General features: G+C 34.7%; 1 protein-coding gene across 1 annotated transcript in view; it reads right to left on the bottom strand.

Moving 5' to 3' along the window:
• The window catches only part of LOC118199980 (TAF5-like RNA polymerase II p300/CBP-associated factor-associated factor 65 kDa subunit 5L), a 50,585-nt gene extending 38,320 nt beyond the window's left edge, over positions 1 to 12,265 (bottom strand). Inside the window, exons 1-2 of the mRNA XM_035371885.2 lie at positions 12,070 to 12,265; positions 3,378 to 3,535 (exon numbers count right to left, since the gene is read on the bottom strand). Coding sequence (XP_035227776.1) covers positions 3,378 to 3,535; positions 12,070 to 12,147 — 236 coding nt within the window. The 5' untranslated portion in view covers positions 12,148 to 12,265. The remainder of the gene's footprint in view (positions 1 to 3,377; positions 3,536 to 12,069) is intronic.
• Positions 12,266 to 14,104: the final 1,839 nt, after the last annotated feature.

Consider the following 14,104-nt stretch of genomic DNA (forward strand, 5'->3'; position numbering starts at 1 on the left):
GAGGCAACTTAGAAACAAGAAAGGAAGGTGCATTTTCAGGCTCTCTTCTCCAAGTGAAAGTAAGACTGTATGTGCAGTATGATTACAAAAAAGCATCAAGATGCCTTTACACATAGTGAAAAGATTGGTAAGCTAAAGGAGGTTTGACATCTGTTACCCAAAAGTTAGAAACTAATAAAAATGTTCCTTCATAAGCTAGGGAAGCCTTCAAAATTACTGGTATAGCTATAAGGTTGGTGGTGGTCAGCGAAGGTAAACAATGGTGACTGATGACCTGTAGATGAAAAGATATCAAAATCAGACAGCAGTTGCCCATGTCAACCGGACGACAGGTGTTCTGGTTTACTGTGACCAAAAGGCATCATAAAGGCAGCCTACTTAACTGGTTACAGCCGAAAACATCGCAGATGAAAATGTTGAGGAGAAAACACTGCAAGGTGAAAAACATCGTGGGAGGAAAGAAAGAGATTAACATCACAGTTCTAAAACCTCGTGGTAAGAATATTGTTGTTGAAAACAAAGCAGTTAAAAAACTTCGCAATTTAAAAACACTGTCGTCAAAAATATCATGATAAAAAACAAAGTACCTACAAATTATCGCATGACGATAACATCACACACATGCGTTTTTCAGGTTTTAAAAGTGTAAATGCATATTCACGTAAAGATTTGGAAGTGCAAGAAATGTTAACGACACTTTAAGAATAAACGGAAACAAAATGAGATATAATGTTGACCAAAGCAATATCAGATTAACAAATGTGAAAGAAAGTAATTTGATTATTAACTAAGCAAATTTTTATAGAGGTAACCTCATGTTGTTATTATCTTACTTTTCCAAAACATTTTCACACTGTATTTTTCATAAAACATTATGCGTAAAACTTTATAAAAAAAGGTTAATTGACCTTTATAAATTAACTATAAATTTAAAATCCAATAAAGACTGTAAGTTTCATTAAGTTTCTACTCAATTTCAATTTTTACATGCTTAAGTTTCCTTCTTAATTTTTCAGTAAAAATTTATTAGTTCACTCAAAAATATGAAATATAAAAGTAAAAATATCTCTCTTTCCTTCTTGTACTCCCAAATCATTATGCGAAAATGCATTTACAGCTTTTAAAACCTGAAAAACGCATGTGTGCAATGTTATTTTTATGTGATGATTTGTAGGTACTTTATTTTTTACAGCGATATTTTTGACAACGATGTTTTTAAACGGCAAAGTTTTTAATGGCTTTATTTTCAGTCATGATATTTTCGCCTTGCATTGTTTTCTCCGCAATGTTTTCGTCCTCAATGTTTTTGGGGAACACCACTTATCAGCCATCTGAATACTACATACAATTAACAGCAAACCATTGGTGGCCACATGAGTCACATGATTTTAAGCCGTCTGCCCATACATTTCAGTTATATATTTGTTTCAATGCAGCACTTACAGATTTCAATATAGCATGAACTCGGTGCACAGTAGATTTCAATATAGTATTTATTAAGAAAATAGAAAAGCTCTAACAAATACTTCAGCAGTCATTATATTTCATTTGATGAAAACGGGAATACCTGTACATATATATACAGTGTGGTCAAATTAAAAGTCGATAGTGGTACTAAAAAAACCCTATGAAGCTATAGAATAATCACCGATTTTCAAATGCAGCCTTGATCTTACTGGATGTTACTGATATAAAACAGGTACGTGTAGCAAGGAATAACCACTGATAACAACATGATGGGTAGCAATACTTCGCCTCTAATCAGATTACATAGGTGTTTGATTGTGTTCTGCCTTACAAAAACATGTTTTCAGCTCTAACATATAAATAGCATGTGGTTATATGTTTTTGACTGGCTAAAAACAAGCTAATCAAGATTCAGAAAAGAATGTTCACAATACAATAAAAAAATGTGTTTCATAAAAAAAGAAAAGGAAAGAAAGAAAAAGAAAACCTAACAACACTTCAAGCTTCCGAAAACCTGTTAAAGAATAAATATAAAACACAAACCAACTAAAGTTCATCGTTACACTTGGGTGGAACGACTGGATGAATGCACGAGAGCAGATTGTAGAATGAATTTTATGGCATTTACTGTATTATCTCGTCGACTGTGAAAGTTGGCGACCATCAACTTATGAAATTTGGCAGAAATCACACCAAAGTTGTGCTAACAGTTACTACATAATTTTGAAGGAATTAATGCCATTCGTTTAATAAACAACAGTTTTCAGATTAACAAATAATAAATAACATTATTTATTTTATTTAATAAACAACAATATTTATGGTTTACGTTGAAATATTCAAAACTTTTCTCTTCCAGTTTTTCAGTAGAATACAATTTCCCCGAATCGAAATATATTATAGTTCCCTTCTTCATATTTTCCTTAATTGTTTCTAATATAATGCCCATGGATCAGTCTGGCATCTTCACAAGGAAATATTTCATTTGTTTCAATGCAAACTCTAACAAAGATCTACTGTAGTGGTTGAATCCATCTCCCACATTGTTTTTGCACATCGTGAATATACTTTCATCCATTTTGACATACATAACAGGTCTTCCTATTTTCCGTTGTTGACATTTAAGCAAAGTTTCCACACAAACCTCAGGCATGTAGTTATTCCAGTCCACAACTGTTCTGTGACTGATTTCCAACTGCTTTTCACACCATTTAACTGAAGTTAATTCTTCATTCCAACCATAAATAAACCTCACACACTTCAATTTCGATGACCCAGAGCATGTGCCTTTTCGGCTACTTCTTTTACTGCAACAAGTTCAAAAGTTACAGCACCACTCAATTTCATCTTGGAAATACAATTTTCATTTCATGATTATTATCACAATTAGCAATTTTATGCAAGATGCCTTTCATTTATTCTTTCTCTGTTCTGGGAAAAAATCAATTCATCTGTTTTTTTTTTCATCCATTTTTGGCACATTAGGAAAAAAACATAACTGACAGGGAATGGCCGCAACTTGTTTTGAAATTGCGGCAGTAAACGGTTAACGGCAGGAATATTCCGTTTGACATCAGCTGTATAATTTTTGTTGACTTTATCGCCTGCACCAGAGAAATGGAACAATACCAATTTTTTATTAGCCTTTATATTATACTTGTAAGATCCCCACCTAGCATCTGCTAGAGCTAATGTACTACATGCTTTGGTTAACAGAATGGTGGTTTAATAATTTTAACATGACTACACACATCATCTTTAAGGTACATGCAGATAGGATATCTGTAAAAAATAAACACTAAACAAGAATCTTGAATGGGAAACCTTAGTATCAAACAAGAAATATACAGATTAATAAAAAATATAGCATATCAATAAAAATGGCAAATACTTAATGAGACATACATTACCTTCTGAACTCATCATCAGCCGTATGATAATCAATACGTTCATTAAAATATGTTATACAGCATGGAATACTTGAATTACTTTTCACAACACTGTAGACAGCCATTTCTTTAATACCTACTGTTAGCTGTACACCATTTTTTGAAACAATACTTTCAATCTACAGTATAATAAATAAATAAATAAAAATCAGTCATGGCAATCTTTATAACCAAAATTTCAACCAATTTTTATTATAACAATTTTTTAAATAAAGAAATACCAATGATTATATACCGAAAACTATTATACAGTGACAGGTATGATATGACAACATAAAAGCATTTTGATAACATAATTTACATAACCATTTTACATAAAGACATTTGCAGAGCCATTTTGGTAAAAGTATATTTAAGGGTACTCCTTGGCGATTTTTAGCGGTACATGGATACCAAGTTTGTGCAATTCTTTGACTTATTTTGACCTGCATAGCAGTGATTTTTGGTGCAAAATTTGCCGCTACGCAAACCAAAATAACAAGTCAAAGAATTGGACAAACTCAGTATCCATGTACACATCGACCTATTTTCACTTAAAAAAAAAATCCCCGAATTGCACAAAAATGGCATTTTGCACTCCCTTGACTTTATCCATGCACACACACCGACCTATTTTCACTTAAAACAACATCAGAGAATTGCACCAACTATGCTTTACGCACTCCCTCGAGTTTGTCCATGTACACATCGATATTGTAGTGGCCTAGTTATTGCATGAGAAATAATTATTTTTTATCTTATATATTTGTTCATTTGTTTAATTATTTTATAAAATTAACTTTAATATTTTGTTAATTATTCATATTTATATTTCTTTTATGCTGAATGGCAACAAGTAGTTCATATTTATATTTAAATTTCTTTATGCTGAATGGCAACTAGTTCTGATTCATGATTACTAGGTTTTGGTTTCAAAACGTTGCTCGTAGCGTCGCATTTCGATAGTTGGAATGCAATAAACTTAGCTATTTGTTTATAATTCATGCTGTTCCTAATCATAAATTAATTTTAAACATTAGTAGCCAAGGCCACAATATATTTTCACTTAAAAAGTCAAAGAAGCACCCAATTCTACAGTAGAGGCAAACAAAAAATACATAATCAAATAAACTACATTTTAAACCAAACAATAAAATAACACAAAAAAGGAAAAACCTGTTATGTATTTTAGCACTACACAAAGCAAATACTCCCTTACCTTATTTAGAAATCTGTTCGTCTTCAACCTGTGACACACAAAATTCCTTAACAGCATCCAAAAACTTCCTAAAATTATCTGAACTACAATCCATATATCGGTGTCGCCACAGAAATTCACAAAAATAACACTCAAAAACATACTATGTAGTTCCGGACTATAGCTACCAAGTAAACCTTCATTTACACACCAATCAATTAATGCACTTTTTCCCTTTCATTCCAAATCGTACAGAAACTTCAAATTAATCCTACTACATTCAACCATTGTACTGTCTAAACAATGAAACAAGCAATGTACTTCCTAAGCAACACACACCACAAAAGCCTTTGCAAAACATCCAATGATTCAAAATTTCCCAGAATAATGCAAACGATTATGTCATAATAGGGTTTCCATAACATCCAACCCCTCAGGTTACCATAAATAATACAACTTGGCAATAAACAAAACAACAACTTGGAGATAAATGAAACAACAACTTCGCGATAATACAAGGGGGACCTTAAAGTCAACTCTAACTGCCATTTTTACATAGATATTAACATAGCCGTAACTAATGCATTAAAACGCATCAATTAGTTATGTGTAAGCAAATTAATTTTTATGATAACCAAAAAGTGAAATAAATAAATGAAAGCAAATATATTTGTAAATTAAACAGAAACTCTTAAACAATTACTCTTACAGAAAGTTTCATGTACACTGAAGTGACAAAAGTCATGGGATACCTCCTAATAACTTGTCGGTCCTCCTTTTGCCCGGCGAAGTGCAGCAACTCGATGTGGCATGGACTCAACAAGTCGTTGGAAGTCCCCTGCAGGAATATTGAGCCATGCTGCCTCTATAGACGTCCATAATTGTGAAAGTGTTGACGGTGCAGGGTTTTGAGCACGAACTGACCTCTCGATGATATCCCATAAATGTTCGATGGGATTCATGTGGGGCGATCTAGGTGGCCAGATCATTTGCTGGAATTGTCCAGAATGTTCTTCTAACCAATCGCGAACAATTGTGGCCTGGTGACATGGTGCATTGTCATCCATAAAAATCCCATCGTTGTTTGAGTACGTGAAGTCCATGAATGGCTGTAAGTGATCTCTAAGTAGCTGAAGGTATCCATTTCCAGTCAATGATCGGTTCAGTTGCACCAGAGGACCGAGTCCATGCCATGTAAAAACAGCCTAGACCATTACGGAACCACCACCAGCTTGAACAGTGCCTTGTTGACAACTTGGATCCATGGCTTCATAAGGTCTGCGCCACACTCGAACCCTACCATCAGCTCTTACGAACTGAAATCATGACTCATCTGACCAAGCCACGGTTTTCCATTCGTTTAGGGACCAACCGATATGCTCACGAGCCCACGAGAGTCACTGCAGGTGATGTCGTGCTGTCAGTAAAGGCACTCGAGTCGGTCTTCTGCTGGCATAGCCCAAGGAAGACAAATTTCACCGCACTGTCCTATCGCGCACGTCCCTCATATGTCCCACATTGATTTCTGCGGTTATTTTAAGCAGTGTTGCTTGTCTGTGAACATTGACAACTCTACGCAGACGTCGCTAGTCTCTGTCGTTAAGTGCAGGTCGTCGGCCACTGCGCTGCCCATGGCGGGATGTTGTGCCTGAAATTAGATACTCTCGGCACACTCTTGACACTGTGGATCTCGGAATGTTGAATGTTGAATTCCGTAACGATATCCGAAGTGGAATGACCCATTCGTCTAGCTCCAACTACCATTCTGCGTTCAAAGTCTGTTAATTCTCGTCGTGCGGCCATAGTCACGTCTCTTCACATGAATAACTTGAACACAAATGAAAGCCCTTCCAAAGCACTTCGCATTTATACATTTTCTACGTGATACTACTGCCATCTGTATATCTGCATACTGCTATCCCATGACTTTTGTCACTTCAGTGTATATATACTATATACACATTTACATATATGCTTCTACATACCTATTTTTGTTATTGTATATAAACAGTGGAACCTTGGATCATAAATGCCTCACTTCATGAACAATTTATCTGAACAAAAATGCTTCAAATGATCAACAGTATCTGGAGTTAGGAACATTTAAGTCAGAGCATATGATTTTCAAAAGTGTTTTGAGGTAAACTATGCTATATAATTAACACTCGTGAACTTTGGAAACATGATTTTAATATTTTCTTTTAATGAAGCTGGGAAGCAAATAACTTAAACGACCATAAATTTTAACTGAAAGTTGATTAATTGGTGGATTTCTTGGTGCATAATGCATCACAACCCTAACATACATGATCCATTTATTCCAGTTTAAAAATAGCATATGTCAGATCCACATGATAAATTTAAATACAAAGCCAGATAATATATCAATATACATAGCACATAAAAACACATTTATCTACTTAAAACCATTCAAATTAAATTACAGAAACCAGTTTCTCTCATATAATGAAATAGATTAAAACTGACCTCTTGTTCAAAGAAATGGTCAAGATGAAATTCAGATCTACTAAAATATTTTAAACAAAGACTTTTAAAGTGTACACATTATATTAGAATATGACAGAAGGGCATTACACTTTGAGCAAATGGGCCTTTAGAAGGTAATTAAGAGCAATGCGAAAGTGCCCAATTCTAGGTTAGGTCAAAAGAATTTGCTTCTTTTGGCTTTTATCATTTTCACTGTCTTCCACTCTAGATTTTATACTTCTCAATTTGTTGTGAAACTGAATGTCCCAGAGTCATTGCCATTTATTGAAAAGAACAAGCTGACTGTACAGTTCAACAGCAGATTTAGCTGTGATGTCTGCCAACTCACTGCCATTTACTCCCAATTGCCCAGTAGCCCAACAATAAAGTATCAGATACCTACACTTCCTCAAGTTCAAATACAGCTTCATCACATAAATAACTACTGGATTTTGATGCCAGAAAATATTTAATACACTGCAGATAATTCAAAGGTCAGTATTGAGCAAATAACATACGAACAAATACTCTTCATGCGATTGATGCTCTAACATGATTAGTTCCTTTGACTTAGCTGCATATGACAACTTTTTCTTGAACACAGATAAAAATATATCAGCTATATTTTTGCCTATGTTTAAGAAAGAATTGTCTGTATATGATATCGCAAGCATTTCATTTGTAAAAATAGCAAAAAGCATCAAGAAGTTGGATTTCGCTTGTTCCCAAAATAAAATTTCAAAATGCTTGACTGCTTGGCTATACACAGTAGTCATACTGTATTCTTTGATCAATGGGCAAACTCTTAAAGAGAAAGAAGGCACACAAGATGGTCATGCTTCAAACAGAAGCTGACACGTGTCATCAGGCAAAAGCAGTTTAAATAGATGGTCAAACTGCAACAATAAATTCAAATAATGGTAATGAGACAGTTGCTCCAGCCACGACTGAAGTGATGCCGGTAATATCAATGTACAGACTCTGAACAGAAGGCTCTCAACCTCTTTTGTTCAATATACCCCTTCCACTATTGGCCCCCATTTCCAAACTAGAAAAAAAAAAAAAAAAAAAAAAAGCATTTAATTAAACTCAGTTTATTTTTGAATGTTTTATAAACTATGAGAAACCCTGTTCTAAACGCTCTGGAACATATATACAGAGCCTGATGATGAAAAGAACCAAATTTTAGTAATATAGAAGGCCATGCCAAATCATAAATCATCGAGTCATAATCCAATCTCAAGCAGATGAGTGGTCTATGATATGAAGCAATGAGCAACAATTCGGAATAAGATTATATGAATAAGAAGTGTTCACTAGGATGTTTAGCGCATTCAGTGTTTTGAAATATTTCCTTCTCAAGTATAAGACATACAGAAGGAAGTTTAGTTTTATATCAAACATCACTCCCAAGAACTTCACTTTGGATGCCACAGGAATTAAAAGATCCCTGAGGATGAAGATTACACTTTTCACAGAAGTGGATACACACAGTTTGTTCTGTTTTGAAAATGCAAATCCTTCCTTGTTTAACCATTTCTGGATCCTGTTCAAAGCGATCTGGAATTGTTTCTCCATATATCTTGTATCTGCACCTTGACAATTTAGTTGGAGATCATCAACATATAACATTCCTGAAAGGGTAGAGTGAAGCTCTTTTAACATGAAATTTATTTTTAAGCTGAAATGTGTAGCACTGAACACACTACCTTGAGTCATATCCTCTCGTTCAAACACAAATGACAATGCAGAATTAATCCATACTTGAGAAGTTCTTCAAAAAATTCTGATTTAAAATTGGTAGGTTTATGTGCAAGCCACAAGCTTAAAGATCATTCAAAATGTCATATCTCCGTGCTTTACTGTATGCTTTTTCAATGTCGAAGAAGGCAAAGACTAAGTGGTTTCTCTTCAAAAAGGCTTTCCAAAATAAGCATATTATCAACAGTCATTCTATCACTCTGATATGATGAGACTGCATTATTTTTTAAGTAATAGTCTAGGATACAGTTTAAAATTTTTCAAACAATTTTTAGACGCAGCTCGTTAAGTGCAATGGACCGACAGTTTGAGGAATTTCTCAGATCTTTTCATGGCCTTGTTATGGGGATGAGAACAGCTCTCTTCCATGCAATGGAAAAGATATGCTCCTACACATTCAATTATAATAAGAAAGGACAGTCAGTGGCATACAAGACAGATGCTCAAGCATTCCATAACTCATGCTATTTGGACCCAGAGTAGATCTATGTGTCTCCATCAGTTCAAGAGAGTATTGATGCATCTATATAGAATAGAATAGAAAAACTGCCATAGAATGCCAATAGAAAAACTAGCATTATGCCAATGGCATTATACACATAACAGGCTATTCTGTCTTAAAAAGTAAGCCACCAAAGTCATTTCTTCCCATAGGTAGATATCCCTAGTGTGTTTTATCATTATCTGTTCAGATTAGCAAAGTATATTGTTATACTAATTATAGTAAAGCACACAGCTTGATCTGCATATGAAAAAAAACCCACAAAAATTTGCACGTAGCCAGCCTGTTCACTAGGATTTGAATCCTGATCTAACTACAAGTCACTCGCATTCAACAAGTCAAGTTAACCAGCCTCCAGCATCCTTACTATTCTGCCAATGCTGGGCCTGCCATTATCAAATAATAAAATCTAATTCAAATTCTAATAACATTATCATGCTGTTGCATTAGATCAAGGTTTCTCACATGAATGGTATTTTCACACTCTGTTGAACATGCATTATATTGTCAATACTTGTCTTCCATAGCAACCATGGTGAAACGTGGATTCTGTACATGTGCAAGAAACAGGTTAAAATTTATTCTATGGTATCCCTTGGCAAATCGCTTCTTTTTTGACACCAAGATTAGCGCCGCAAAGGATCGGCAACAATTTCAAGATGGTGCTGATCCTTCCGCCCACTACACAACCAAAACAAGAACTCAAAGACTTACACAAACTCAGTGTCCATGTAAACATCAACATATTTTAACTTGAAAAAAAAAAAAAAAAACATCAGAGAATTGCACAAACTAAGCATTGTGCACTGTCTTAACTTTGTCCATGTACACATCGATCTATTTTCACTTAAACAAAATCAGGAAGCTAAAAAGTTAAAAATATCATGTGAACCAGAAAAAATTTGCCACTGTCTTAACACACAGAGATGATCAAACAATCAAAAATACATATTTCCAAACATAAAATCATTAAATAACAAATCTTTTAACAAAAATTAACACACAGAGATGAATAAACAAATGAATCGGCAATTTTTTAGCATACCTTTTTTTCCTCATGTGTACATTCACACTTCCCACCACCATCTCCTCCATCCTCCACGTAAACAATTGAATTAAGTTTTTGGTCGTTATGGCTCATCCGCTGTTAATGGTGGATAAATACGTATAATAGCATCCAAACCATCAACATTCATCCTCTTACTTATCTCAGACATACTCAGTTGATAGTACCCACCTTAAAATACAACACTAACGCACATGCAACCAAGCATAGCAACTGAAAAGAATGGTATGAATAAAAAAAAAAAAAAACATGTTCATATAAAAGGGTTACTATTACAAAAAATAGCCAAAATCTCAATTTATCACAACACATCTGGCAATAGTCGCAGAAATAACCCCTTTTTAATGGCAAAAACTAAACAAATCCACAATTTTCCCTAAAGCTAGTTTCACCAACATTTTCAACATCAGGGTTACCGGAAAACCTATTTCACATAGCAGGCTTTCAAATTTAACGAACAACCAATACGACTTAACGACTTTTTCAGGCAGAAACTAAGGGAAACCGCACAGTAAATTAAACAAAATACTCATTATGCTTACTACTATTAATCTTCCATGAATGGCAAAAGAAGTTACAGTTGATGTTTGAGACACTGTTAGCAGAAATTGCTGAACTATGGCCACCAGAGGCAGTCTGTAAAAAATGAATTTTTCTACATGTTCATAAATAGAATTTCTCTATATGCATGATATTAAGCATAACTGTCTCGCATGTTTATATATGTTGTTATATAAAATAAATTGCTCACGTTGATTCTGTTAAATCCAAAAGGTGATGTATATATGTTTATTAAATTATGCTGTTACTTTAAATAAATTGTTGATAAAATTGTATAAAACAGTTTAATAAAGACAAATTTATATTAAATTCCGGTAAAATCTTAGTATATGGTGCAGCCTTGGCGAGATTTCGAAAATTATCGCCAACACCAAAAATGACCCAAACAACGTCTATGTATATACTATACACTATCACTATATACATAGTATATACTATGTATAACTATATATATTCTTTGAATGACCTGTTCACTACTTCATCGTATATGTCCCGTTTTTACTGCTTATCATAAAGTCGCCAAATCCCGTGTGCACCGTATACTAGGATTAAACCTAAATTCCTTCTACATGTATGCATTAAATAACTTATGCTGAGCAGATACTGAATGATAGTCAATTTCAGTTTCATGCAGGCTCATAACAACTGGCAACAAATCGCACTTTCTTAAGCTGCCAAATTTTGCTTACACAGTATTATCTTGCCAAGGCTACTGCAGAAGGCATTTTCTTCTGTAACATAACATAAAACTGCCCCGAAATAAAATAAAAAAGGGTGTGCTCTGAAAGTATTAAAATCATTTAAATATGAAAAATACTCCAGTAATTAAAACAAAAATTAAAAAGGGGGCAAAAAGTCTGAAATTCACAATTTGATATCCTCAAAATCTCTGAAAATTTTCAAACATTTGCTTCACGGTAATATTACACTTAAAATATATATATATTGGTTCACAGCTTATCATTATATACATGTGATAACTAATAAACATAGCCATACAATTGCGTTTTTTTTTTAAAACAAGTGTCAAGTATAAATAATAAATTTTATTTCAAAAATTAACCATTTGCCTCTGTAAATTGACAAGTTTTCAACTTACAAGAGATGCATTCTTTCTAGAAAAGCGAATGATACCAGAGTTCATCATCTCTACGAGTCTCATTAGCAAATGATGCATCGAGTTACATTATGTAAGGCAGCACAACATATAATATCTATTTACGCATCACGCTTCAGCGGCTGATTCTCAAACAACAATCGGTTTAAAATAAAATATACAATCGCAAACTTTCACCCTTAAGTCTTTCTTCCGGTGATCTCAGAAAAGGCTATGTTTCAACAGAAAATGTGGATAGGAAACAGATAGTTCGACTGGTACTTCAAACTACTAGTGAATTAATTAATTTTTAACTTAAAAAGCTAAAGATTAATTATTTCCTCATTTACAAAAGGAAAATTAGAAACTTAAGAGATCGTCTGGGTAAGGAAAACTTAAGCTGAAATTTGAATACAGGAACGTTTCTTTCTTGGCTAACTTTAAAAAAAAATTTCATATGTCCGTTTCTAATAAACTCCTCTTATATAAATCTATACTTCGACCAGCATTACTCTATGCTAGTCCTGTTTGAGGCCACGCTGCCGAAACTCACCTTCAACAGATCCAAGTTCTTCAAAACAAAGCAATCAAAGAGATCATCATCGCGCCTTGGTTCATTCCAAATTCGTATACTCACCGTGATCTCAAAGTAGATACAATTCAAGATTATATTAAAAAACTTGCCAGAAATTTCTTCTATTCAGTTCTCACTCATCCTAACAACTGCATCAACTCTCTTAGAAAAGCACAAATATCCATCTGACATTGTCCATCCTTAACATTTTTTACTTATACTAGATTCTTCAGTTCACTGATTTGGCCCTTCGACCAGACACTCACCTTTTTCGTCGACTAATGGCGGCCACCTGACTTTTACTTTCGTCTTTTTGTTTTACTGATGTTCTTCACGTGATACAGAGTATAAGGAGGCGCTGCTTTCTGAAACTCAAATTCACTAAATGTTCTTAGTAAGTTATTGTGATGATGAGTCATAGTAAGCGATAAAGGAGCGCTCTTTTCTGCTGATATATGCCAAATCAGAAAAGAATTTTTGTTGGGGAGAGTTTCCTTTTTGATATGCAGTCACATGGACACCTTATACTCCGTGGTTTTTGAGAATTGTTTCTCGGAAGTAAGGACACGATTCCGAACCGACGAGAACCGAAACCTACCAAGAATAATAACAAAACATTTGTTTTCCAGTCACGAATGTTTGCTGGTTTCGTTTCCCGGCCGTTAAAAAGCTTTCGCACACGTACAGTCGGTCACAAAAGTATTCGAACACCGGTACCCTATCAGAAAATGACAAGATGGCGTTTTCTTTTCTCTTTCTCTCTGTGTGTCGTGTTATTCCATCCTAGGTTTTCTTCTCCCCCCCCCCCATCTTGGAAAAAACTGGAAAAAATTGGTTACGATCTCTTTTTGAATGCGGAGATGCCATTTTGAGCAAAAGCTGACGACCCTATCTTGGAGAATGAACATGACCGCACTACACACCCTTTTACTATCTCTCTCTCTCTCTCTCTCTTTGAATTGGGAAGCCATTTTGGGAAAAAGCAGACGACCCTATCTTGGAGAATGGAAATGAACGCCTCTCCCTCTCTCTTTGAAATGGGAAGCCATTTTGGGACCCTCTATTCTTGGGGAGGGAGAAAAACTGAAGTGTGCATTTCGCTGTCTCTGAATACGGAAAGCCCTTTTGGGAAAAGCGGACCCTCTTCTTTTGATCTTGGAGAACTGGAAATGAACGCTCTACACGATCTCTCTTTGAATTCAGAAGGTATTTAGGGACCTTCCAATGTTGGAAAACTGAAATGAACGCTCTACACCTTCTCTCTCTCTCTCTCTCTGAAATGGGTAGCCATTTGAAAACTCCCTAACTTTGGAAAAAAACAGAAATGAACGCTCTACACCATCTCTCTTTGAAAATGGGGGGGGGTGTCATTTTGAGACCTCTCTCCCCTAAACTTGGAAAAAAAAACTGAAATGAAAGCTTACACTTTCTCTCTTTGGACATGGGTAGCCCTTTGGGGACCCT

This window comes from Stegodyphus dumicola, chromosome 3 (assembly GCF_044657685.1).
Source record: "Stegodyphus dumicola isolate Sdum_Otavi_A_Nest chromosome 3, ASM4465768v1".
Taxonomy (NCBI): domain Eukaryota; kingdom Metazoa; phylum Arthropoda; class Arachnida; order Araneae; family Eresidae; genus Stegodyphus; species Stegodyphus dumicola.